The sequence below is a fragment of the Pinus tabuliformis genome, chromosome 1_1, assembly GCF_031772625.1.
Source record: "Pinus tabuliformis cultivar Carrire ecotype Pingquan chromosome 1_1, CPIR1, whole genome shotgun sequence".
NCBI classification, from domain to species: Eukaryota; Viridiplantae; Streptophyta; class Pinopsida; order Pinales; family Pinaceae; genus Pinus; species Pinus tabuliformis.
The window spans coordinates 874,245,019-874,255,865 of NC_142297.1; the positions used below are offsets into that span (position 1 = coordinate 874,245,019).

At 36.6% G+C, this 10,847-nt stretch overlaps 1 protein-coding gene and 1 long non-coding RNA gene across 3 annotated transcripts; both read left to right on the forward strand.

Moving 5' to 3' along the window:
• The first annotated feature begins 632 nt into the window (after window positions 1–632).
• Window positions 633–2,277, forward strand: LOC149217103 (uncharacterized). The gene is made up of 4 exons (XR_016250630.1): window positions 633–1,293; window positions 1,426–1,538; window positions 1,672–1,705; window positions 1,823–2,277. It is a non-coding gene; the product is annotated as an uncharacterized LOC149217103 (long non-coding RNA).
• A 3,528-nt stretch (window positions 2,278–5,805) lies between these two features.
• LOC149217104 (uncharacterized) lies at window positions 5,806–8,997 on the forward strand. 2 transcript variants are annotated; one of them, XR_016250631.1, is made up of 4 exons: window positions 5,806–5,939; window positions 8,112–8,210; window positions 8,420–8,545; window positions 8,747–8,993. XR_016250631.1 is itself a non-coding variant. In XM_089391311.1 (3 exons), exons 1-3 carry the CDS (start codon window positions 8,059–8,061, stop codon window positions 8,835–8,837), a joined length of 369 nt encoding a protein of 122 aa, XP_089247437.1. In that variant the 5' UTR covers window positions 8,027–8,058; the 3' UTR covers window positions 8,838–8,997. The 2 variants fall into 2 exon arrangements, 1 of the variants encoding a protein (XP_089247437.1); XM_089391311.1 differs by lacking the exon at window positions 5,806–5,939 and having other exon boundaries at window positions 8,027–8,210; window positions 8,747–8,997.
• Window positions 8,998–10,847: the final 1,850 nt, after the last annotated feature.

Consider the following 10,847-nt stretch of genomic DNA (forward strand, 5'->3'; position numbering starts at 1 on the left):
GAGTAGACATAATCCGTAAACTCAAATAATGGTGAAACGAAAAAATTCAATAGTGTTGTACCCACCTATATGTGATTGAAAAACATCATAGGCATAAGGTCATGACACCTCCCACTCATCCTCCCCTAAAACCAAATAAATACATTACTAAACATTAAGAAACAAGTTTAATTTATATTTAAATTAAAGGGTGGTGACACCTCCCACTCATCTTCCCCTAAAACCAAATAAATACATTACTAAACATTAAGAAATAAGTTTAATTTATATTTAAATTAAAAATTCTCAAAAAAGAGTCCAAATCATAATTCCATGGGATTAATGACATTAGGATGATGTCATGAAATAGACTATATTTAGGCCGATAGGCCTTCCTTTGAAAGAGACTTTTGTCGTCCTTTTGTTCCTAACGTTGACACCTGGCGTCCTGGCATCCACATTTAGCGGACATACAATCGTCTGACATCTGTGCGCCGAGCTTCCGGGAGAGTTCGTGGAGTTTATGGCACAATGCTCGGAGTTTACGGGATGCATGCCTGTTGGTTTTGCGCTTAGCGCCATCACATGGCACACCACACGGGTTCTGTCATTAATTCAGGATGTCCGGTCACAGCTTTTCCCCTTGGTTCGCCCGCCCAGATCGACGGTAAGAGGCCTCTGCTGCGATCTGACGGTGGATTAGCTGCTGGGCACTTTACCCTACTCCGGTTAGCTTGGAGAAGACCTCTTTCGCCGAGCAGTCTCTCTAGGAAACCTGCTCTGCTGTTGATTCTCCCGTAAGCGGTCTCGTTTGGTTTGCCGCCAGAACTGAGCTGCACCAGACTATGTATTCTCAGCTCCTCGGTCTCGTTTGGTTTGCCGCCAGAACTGAGCTGCACCAAACTATGTATTCTCAGCGCCTCACTCTGGCAGCGGATAATCTAACTGCATGCCTAAAACCCTACGTCTCATTTCGCTTTTGCATTTTTGTTTGTTGTCATCGCGTTTTGAGGTGAGGGTTTTGCAGGTTCTGGTTTGTGCATGGAGGGACGAACCTCCTTCCTCTTCTCTTCGAGAGTATTAATCCCTTCTCCGTGCCTCGTTATTCAACATGTGAACATGTTCCGACCTCCTCCGTGCCCATGTCCTGGTTCCCTCTGCTACCAAAATTCTCAGGATATGCATTCAAGCTCGACTCCCCTTTACCATGAATCTGACGATTCCTCAGGAGTTGAGTATTCTGCATATGAAAATTTTTCTTAGAAAGGAACTCAACCATGGCATATGTTGCTGGAGAAAGGCGCTGAATGGCAGGTATTAGTTAGCTTTTTTTATTTGTTTTTCCCAATAACTCGTTTTTGTTTTGTTTCATTTCCATTCATGTTTGATTTTCTTGATTTACAAGTAGGGTGTGGTTTATAATGTGTTTCCTCTTCTTTCTTGCAGAGACCTAGGTTTCTTGTTCCCTTAGTCTCTGACTTACTGTTTCATAGAGATTCTTGTAGTAGGTTCTGTCCATGTTTACCCAGGAAGCGGAATAAACTCGAGGACGCTCGAAGGTAACATTCCAAGTTCCCTTAGGTTTTCAGTCTGTCGTTTCCTTCAAGAGATTCAGTCTCGCGGATCTAGGCCGTGAGGGTTGTGGTAACCGTGATTTCCTTTATCTCTGTGCATGTCTATTACTGGTCTCAGGTACCCTTCTTGGACGTTCACAAACGAACCACAGGTATGTTATGTTTCCTTAGTTATAGTAGCACCTCTTTTGAATTTTTTCATTCCTAAACTCACGGTATGGATCTCATTTTTCTTTTTCTTGGCGGCTATGGTTGTTCATTGCTTATAGGTACACAGAAGTTCCACTGATCTAGGATTACAGTTGGAAATCTTAAGCTTTCCCAACCTTTCTTAGTGCATCATATGCTCTAGTCTGTTTCCACGTCGGTTGGCTCTTTCTCCGGTGGTTTCTGTGTGTTTCCTGCTGTCAAATCATGGCTTGAAGCTACACTATGAATGTCTTTAGTGTTATTCGTGGCCTTACTGTATGATGATGGTTAGCCACAGAGTGGTAACCTAAGTTTGTTTACTCCAAAGACATTATATGTCTGAGCTAAATTCCTACAATTTAATGATTTCCAGGATTTTGAGTAATTATTATGTTGGTTCTTTTTGTATAGAACATACCCAGTATTGGGTTTAAGCTCGGCTATTTACTCGAAATATCGCTCTATTTAATGTATGCATGCTTATATTCTCAAATGAAGGTTATAGTAACTTATGTGGGTTTTGTGCCCTGAATCATTTACTACAATTTTTATGTGGTTTCTATGTATGATTGATTCTCGCACTGTCGAATACATGAATGTTATCAATCTTATGTGTTGATTCGACTTTAATATATCGTATACACCTGGAATTTCTCTTATTTCTGATCTTGTCATGCTTCTTCTTTTGATTATCATTGTCTAGCCGATTTACCTACTAGTCCTATAAGGTTTCTCAACACTTTGGTTATGATGCATACTCGAAGTTTATTTTGCCCTCTTTACTCTCTGGATTGAAAGGAAATTTCGAGTTTATCATTCCCTTGCATATTTTGTTCTGTTATATTGATTAATGTAAATTTATATATCTGTCTCATTATTTTCTCGGAGTATCCAGCCAATCATGCTTCGCACACTGCGGCTGGATAGTGCTAAATGTTCCTATAACAAAGATTTAAATTACTCTTGTGCCTGAGTCGTGATGATAATAGAATGGTGCCTCCTTTAATTAGAAACTTGAGGTCTTGTGTGAGCCTCTCTGTGAGATGTTTTTCTTTTCTATCTACACACGATTGCTTGACTAATTCTGCATAAAATTTACAGTTACAACTATGTGCTTACACTAGAGTTAGGATTTGAATCTTTGTATTATGTATGAGAGTTTATTTATTTCCTTATTTAAAAGTAACAAAGCTATATCTATATTAGTTTCATTATGATTGAAACTGGTTGTACTAATATAATTTCCTTATTTAATATAATTCTGCATAAAATTTACAGTTACAACTATGTGCTTACACTAGAGTTAGGATTTGAATCTTTGTATTATGTATGAGAGTTTATTTATTTCCTTATTTAAACGTAACAAAACTATATCTCTATTAGTTTCATTATGATTGAAACTGGTTGTACTAATATAATTTCCTGCGAATGCGTTTGTATTTGATTCAATTAATTGCTGTAGAGATAACTGTCTCGAGGGGTTAATTATGGTTCTTGGCTTAAGTAGCTTAATGCATGTGCTGCTCATTTTTAGTGTCCAACCAAATCTCTATAATATAAATGCACATGCGTAATATTTCTAAATCACTGAAGTACCAACTTCCTACTTTCAATACTGATTCAATAAAACATGTTACAGAAAAATAGGTAGAAAGTCAACATTACTCCATTCGAAATTGAAATAACCATTCTAACTCATAAAATCACACTATTGCTGAATCTTCCAGAAGTATATTATCCTACTAATTCCTATGTTATAAGAATTCAGCGTTACGAGATATTCTTGCTACTATCCCATTAGTAATAGATCGGAGTCTCCCGTATTTATGTACATATCATTTCTTGTCCTATTGTAGTCATAATAAGCCACAAGTCAATGGTCAACACTAACCTTAAATGTGTAGAACAATGGAAATCATAACCTAACCAGAACAAAGGCACTCAGAAGACACTTGAAAGTCAAGCACTGCTTTCCTCCCAACCATAGAAATTGCTCTCCTCCAATTCACCCTATTGCTCTCCTCCAATTCACCCTATGCAGAGATTCATTTTTAAGCCAAGAGATAAACAACCTCATTGATCTTGCAGAGATTCATTTTTAAGCCAAGAGATCAACAACCTCATTGATGCTCGCAGAAGGCATAAGCCTTCTTTCCATGTGGGATTTTTCCCTAAAGCGGTGTCTCGCTTTGTGGGGTTTTTCGCAAAAAGCTCATTTTTTTAATCTTTAATAACGGTCTATGCTATTTTCAATTTAACGTTTATCTTTAACTAAATTTTTAATGGAGCTTTATCTTCTATCCATTAAGTTTACTCAAAATTCTTTTCAAAATCCTTATCATGGAAAGCCATCTTATCCATAATCTCTTCTGCCGGTGCCCAACTTTCAAATATTTTCAATTTCATTATTTATTTAACAGCAAAATTTGATTTTTAATAGTCAACCAAAAGAACCGATCATAACTAATAAAAGTACTAATTGTTCCGAGAGGAAGAGAGGTGTTACAACACCCACCTTCAAATTCATTCCTCGCGGTGGATATTAACTTCTAAATATGAAAAAAACATAAAAGTTCATATTAATAGATTTAGCATTTAAAATTTAAAATAATCAAAAAATAATTTTAATTTGGAAAAATCGACAATAATTTTAATTTGGTGTAAATTAAGGTATGGGCTGACATCACTGCACAACAAAAAATGCACTAAATCCAAACCGGCCAGCAATCACCCATGCAAATTTCTGGTTTTGGCAGATTTTATTGTAGTTTCCTCAGGAAAATTTTTGGGTGTGCAGCAAAATTGGGTTTCCATGGATACGAAGTTCTTGATCTGTGAAAACAGGAGACGGTGTATAAGTTGAGTTGAGTTTCCATAAGAGGGCATTGGCTCATGGTTTTCTGGAAATGCAATGCTCATCACATCGTAACATTTATTGCATCCCTCCATTGGTTTTTACCAGCTTTTAATACCGCTACATCATACCCAATTATGCATTTGCGTTAAAGAAATCTCACTCTTTTTTCCATTAATATCTCTGGTATGACGATCGTACTAAACCTTCACCGAAGAGATATGTGATTCTATTAATGAACCACGATTCATTTTTCAATAGAACCAGTGCCATAGCAAGATTTTCCCATCCCTTCAAATTCTCTAAAATTAACACACTAAAATTAGATATGAACACTAAAATCATATTTGACCATTTAAATTTCATGGTAGAACATTTTATCAAAATTCTTCAAAAATTTTTAGTGGCAGATATCAAAATTCTTCAAAATTTTTTAGTTGCAGAATGTAATGAACTTGAGGATTATTTTACAGTGTAGTATATGAGAAGATGTGTAAGTTTGTCCATATTTTTAGGCCGATAGGCCTTCCTTTGAAAGAGACTTTCGTCGTCCTTTTGTTCCTAACGTTGACACCTGGCGTCCACATTCAGCGGGCATACAATCGTCTGACATCTGTGCGCCAAGCTTCCGGGAGAGTTCGTGGAGTTTATGGCACAATGCTCGGAGTTTACGGGATGCATGCCTGCTGGTTTTGCGCTTAGCGCCATCACATGGCACACCACACGGGTTCTGTCATTAATTCAGGACGTCCGGTCACAGCTTTTCCCCTTGGTTCGCCCGCCCAGATCGACGGTAAGAAGCCTCTGCTGCGATCTGATGGTGGATTAGCTGTTGGGCACTTTACCCTACTCCGGTTAGCTTGGAGAAGACCTCTTTCGCCGAGCAGTCTCTCCAGGAAACCTGCTCTGATGTTGATTCTCCCGTAAGCGGTCTCGTTTGGTTTGCCGCCAGAACTGAGCTGCACCAGACTATGTATTCTCAGCTCCTCGGTCTCGTTTGGTTTGTCGCCAGAACTGAGCTGCACCAAACTATGTATTCTCAGCTCCTCGCTCTGGCAGCGGATAATCCCACACCAGGTAACCTTAGAGTTTTTTTTTTGTTCTTGCTACCCCCAGAACGATGTTCCGTTTATTTGTCTAAGTTTTCCGCATGAATTATTGTTTAAACGTTTTCCAGATGGGCTAATCGTTTTCTCTGTGTGTATATGCCTTGTAGGTAGAAGGATTACTGTTCCAGGTTCCTGGGTACGCTTGGTGGTGAAGTGCTCTTTCTACAGCAGTCTCTCTGCACCAGACTATGCATTCTCAGCTCCTCGCTCTGGCAGCGGATAATCCCACACCAGGTAACCTTAGAGTTTTGTTTTTTTGTTCTTGCTACCCCCAGAACGATGTTCCATTTATTTGTCTATGTTTTCCGCATGAATTATTGTTTAAACGTTTTCCAGATGCGCTAATCGTTTTCTCTGTTTTGCCCCTTCACACTCCTACACTGTTTTCCTTTCAGCCGCAAACCCTAAATCCTGCATCTGCTTCTGCTAGAGTCTTTTGAAATTACTGTTATTTCTTTTAAATGAATCTATGAAACCATAGGTTGCTTAATTTTTTACTCGCGCCAAATGTCTCTGCGTCTGAGGATTAACTTATCTTCTAAATTTGAGTTAAATGCCCTCTTCTTCTTGCTTAGATTATTAACACTGTTTTCTTTTCAGCCACAAACCTTAAATTATTCTTCTGCTATAGTCTTTTGAAATTATTTTTTCTTTCTTTTAAATAAATCTATGGAAACATAGGTTGCTTAAATTTTTACTCGCGCCGGATGTCTCTGCGTCTGAAGATTAACCTATCTTCTAAATTTGAGTTAAATGCCCTCTTCCTTTTGCTTAGTTTTTTAAGCATGCCAGATATCTCTGCTTCTTAGAGGGTTAACCTGTTTCTTCTAAATTTAAATTTGAAGACCTCTCATTCAATCATGATAGCTTTAAGTTTTCTTTAAAATAAAAAATGATTTTAACCTAAATTTACAAATATCACCATATTCTGCCTGATCTGCCTGATCATTGCTGATATTGCCTCCAGTTTACACTTAAGTTCATACTAACTCCAATGGCTATTATAGCCGGTAATTAAACTACACAAATTAAGCGGTTCAATACAAATGCTATTATGGGAATTGAGGTTGATTTGAAACTGCTAGAATCTTTTGCAGATACTCAATTTCATGACAGTGGCTTGGATGAGCTTGAAGGTGCAACAGATCCAAAAAAGTCTTTGTTAGAGGCAAGGCAGTTGGTTAGTCTTTTATTAAACAACCATCCAGAGAATTTCATGAATCCTGTTATAAGGGAGAAGCATTATAGTTCTTTGGATTACAGAAAGGTGGTCATGATTTCTGAGAAATACAGAGATTCATCTGACAGACTCTTTGGAACCTTTGGTACGCGAACTTTGAAGCAAAATGCAAAGAAAAAATCACTTGAGACATTGATAAAGAGACTGAGAGAGTTGAGTTGATGTAATGACTGTTTCTCTTTTTCCAAGGTAATGGTTATCAGAGTCTAATGACTATCAGGAATACAAAGTGTTGGAGTTGATATTCCCTTGAGAGGTCCCGACATGAATCCTGGACCATTTATCTTCCTCCATGGTAATGGTTATCAGAGTCAATCTTGCCTCTGCAAGTCCCACACACTACCTCCCAACTATGAGGACGCATGTGGATCGTCAACCCAACAGTAAATGTTACAAATCACAATTGTTGACAGAATGTAATCCAATTCAAAACGTGATGCAAACCGTGGGAGTGTTGCACAAAACCAGAATTTTATACAGGGTATGATCTATATAACTAAATCCTGATCACAACATAAAAATTCTGAGCTCAGTTAAGATCAGTGAAGAATCTATCAAAATATTAACTCGAAACAAATTTTGTTTTTGTTTGTGAGGATTGCTCATGAACCAGTGAGGCTCCTGTATCATTTTGCATACCATAAAAACCCTGTTTACATTGATTCTGCTGTCAGAGGGAAACATGTCATGCGTGACAGATGTTTCTCGAGACTCGTACTGGTACTGCAGCTAGCAGGAAGGGTTGGTCCTCGAAGGCATGGAGTGCAGTGGATAATCCCTGTATATAAAATGACCCTATATATGATGACTTTTTGTTCTGGCACTAATTGCTGCTGCAGACCTGGAATGCCACCCTTTGGAATTGTGGAAAAATCTCGTTGTATGATTTAGGTTCTAGGGATTCTAGCAGTTTTCAGGTTTATGTTTGTTTAACTTAATTGTTCAGTATCTCTGTTAAATATATGCTGTATTTTATTTTAAACTCTGTTTGGCCATAATATGTGTTTTTTAAGTTTGATGGACTGTGTCAGTTCTGGTGCTACTGGAACTGCTATGGAAGTAATTTCTGTATTGAATGGTCTGTGCACATGGTCCCCAATCTTATAAGTCAATATGTTTCATCTCTTAATTGACAGAAATTACCTTTGGGTATGTTTTATTGACAGATTTGGTGAGTCAGTAAATGGTACTCCAAAGCCTACCTCTCCTGGTCTAGGAGAAACAAAAATATCGGAAGAAAAAAAGAGGAAAGCGAGGGCTGAGAGGTCTGTTCTTTGAAAATTCAGGAATTTATTTTCTGTCTTCAGATTCCTGAGATTATGATGCTATTTTCCTTATCTTCTGTTTTCCTTATCTTGTGTGTGTCTAATTTATTGTCAGCTTAATTTGCTTAATATTTTTATCCAAAATTATGATACACATTTTTTTTACTTCAGAATAATTGGAATCTGACAATGCCCAAATTATTAAACAGGTTTGGACTTACTTTGCGCTCATCTGCTGATGATGAAGCAAAGAAGAAAGCTCGTTTGGCTAGATTTGGAGTGGATGTGAAATCTGCTTCCTTGGAAGATGACAAGAAAAAGGCAAGGGCTGCAAGGTAAACTCCTATTTCAATGATTGTGTCTGAAAGTATTATTTGTTTGCTTTGTATGTTATGATGAAGATCACATCTGTTTCTTGCCTTTGTGCATTTCATATATTAAGCTTTAATTGAAACTTTATTTTATATGGAAGCATACCTGAGGGCATTTCTTGTTTAATATTGAAAAAATGATTATAAATTGTTTGTTTATCTCAGGTTTGCCTCGGCATTGGATGGAAGCACTTCAGAGGTAAACAAAAAACTAAAGCAGACCTGGCAGAGACTGTGGCATCAACATGAATGGTGAGTGTAAGTTCCTTGATCTCTTAAATCCTAATTTGGTTTGATTTTTGTTGCATGATACAAAGAAACACAACTCTATTTATGATTCAGGTTTGGGATTCTAAGTCAAAGATGATGTCCCTATTGCAGCACAGCACAATCAGGCAATGTTAGGTACTGGATATGAAAAAAAATAGGCTAGTGGGGCTACAAATTGCATTAAATTTTGGTTAAGGATTAATGCCATTTTGGTAAAATCATTAATTAGTTTTGCTTTTATGTTTTGTCTAGCTTTCTCGTTTCTGGTGTCTTTCTTCGCTACGTTTTGATTTGTTGTTAGCCTTCCCATTTACCCTTTTTATAGCCTTCTCCGTTAGCATTCTCGTTTAACTTCACTCTTTTCCGCCCCTCTTTAATTTAATATTTGCAGTGCTTACATTTACATGGAATCTTATTTGTGTTTGAATTTTTTTTTGTTATTGTTGTGGTCGCTTAGGCTTTAACCATCCATTTTACAGGTTTAAAATTTTTCTCATCTGCAAGGTCAAATTGTCTTTGGTTTTGCTTTGAATTGCTCATCTATCCACCCTCTGGACTTTCTTGAAATGCCCTAACCAGATTGGGAATGTCAATTGACAGGCAAAACTTATATGATATAGAGGATTTGAAACAGAGCATGTGAACTTCGAAATTTGATGTTTTGCTGGTCACTTAATTTCTGTGGTGCTTCACATTTTCTGATTGGTGCTTCTAAATTCTGCTAATTTTCACTGTTGAAATCTGCTGAAATTTTATCATCGGTTATTTCACTTTTCATCAGTTATACTCAATTTCTCCTCTTATTTTTCTTTTCCTCTATATCTGTTAGGTTCCCCTACTTTTCTTTGTCTCTCTTTGTGTCATTTTTGTTTTTTTCAATTGTTTCTCTTTTATTTGAAGACTATCCAGTGCCTTCATGTCTTTTTGGTCGTTTTAACCCCAAAGCATTTCGTTGTGGTTGCTGCATTTTCTTGGCTGATGGTAGGATTTTGGGATCAGTTTAATGTTTTACTAGGCTTGCTAATAGTATTTTAGGAATGAAGCTCATTTGACCCGCATAGACATGCAGTTTTGTGTTTTACTTAAAATGACAGGGATGCAAATTCCTTGGATCTAGTTGGACGGCTTATTTGGTCAAGGGGGCCAGGCAGTCTTCGTTTTGCTTGGCAAATGACAAAATGTAATTTCCTATTTTTGACCTAGGTGAATGATTCATTTGCTCAAGATGGCCATGTGCTGTATAGATTTATAATTGTAAATGGGCAACTTAATTGTATATGATATTTTGATAAAGCTTATGTTCATCTCGATCTGGGTTAGACTGTGATGCAGTATATTTTGCCTTTTTTTCTGAATCTTTAAAATGTGGACTAGCTACACATATTTCTTTCGAATACTTTGTACACTGTAAAAAAAAAAAAATGAAAGATCAATTCAGGCTTGTAAATCTCAAAAACAACCAAAATTTGAAAATTTATACACACATTTATTTTGAATAATATGTACATTGTAAAAAATTGAAAGATCAATTAAGGCCCGTAAATCTCAAAAAACAATCAAAATTTGAAAAGCTATACACATATTTTTTTTTGAATAATATGTACACTGTAAAAAAAATAAAAATTAAAGATCAATTACATACATATGATATGATAGTTATAACAAATTGAAAGATCAATTACATACATATGATCACTGCAACAAATTACCAATGCTCTCTCTCCCAGACCAAAAATGACGTGGAAATCTAAAATTATCCGTAACAATTCTTCAACTGTGTTAATATTCAATTTCCCATGGTAAGGCGGAAAATTAAACCAACAACTTAACACTTAGGAGTGTCTTAACAATACAAATCATGTCTACAAATGCATTCCACTTAAACAAATGAGTATTTATATTTTTATTAATTTTTCATCAAGATTTCTTAATTTTTAATGTTTATTTCTTTACATAAAGCCATTTTTCATTACATGAGATGAGAAACGTGAGATTT

Bases quoted from the DNA above. Each gene is read 5' to 3' on its own strand.
- LOC149217104 (XM_089391311.1), top strand. From the start codon at position 8,059: ATGTTTCATCTCTTAATTGACAGAAATTACCTTTGGGTATGTTTTATT. The intron at 8,211-8,419 runs GTCTGTTCTTTG...ATTATTAAACAG, and splicing joins AGGAAAGCGAGGGCTGAGAG to GTTTGGACTTACTTTGCGCT. The intron at 8,546-8,746 runs GTAAACTCCTAT...TGTTTATCTCAG, and splicing joins AAAAAGGCAAGGGCTGCAAG to GTTTGCCTCGGCATTGGATG.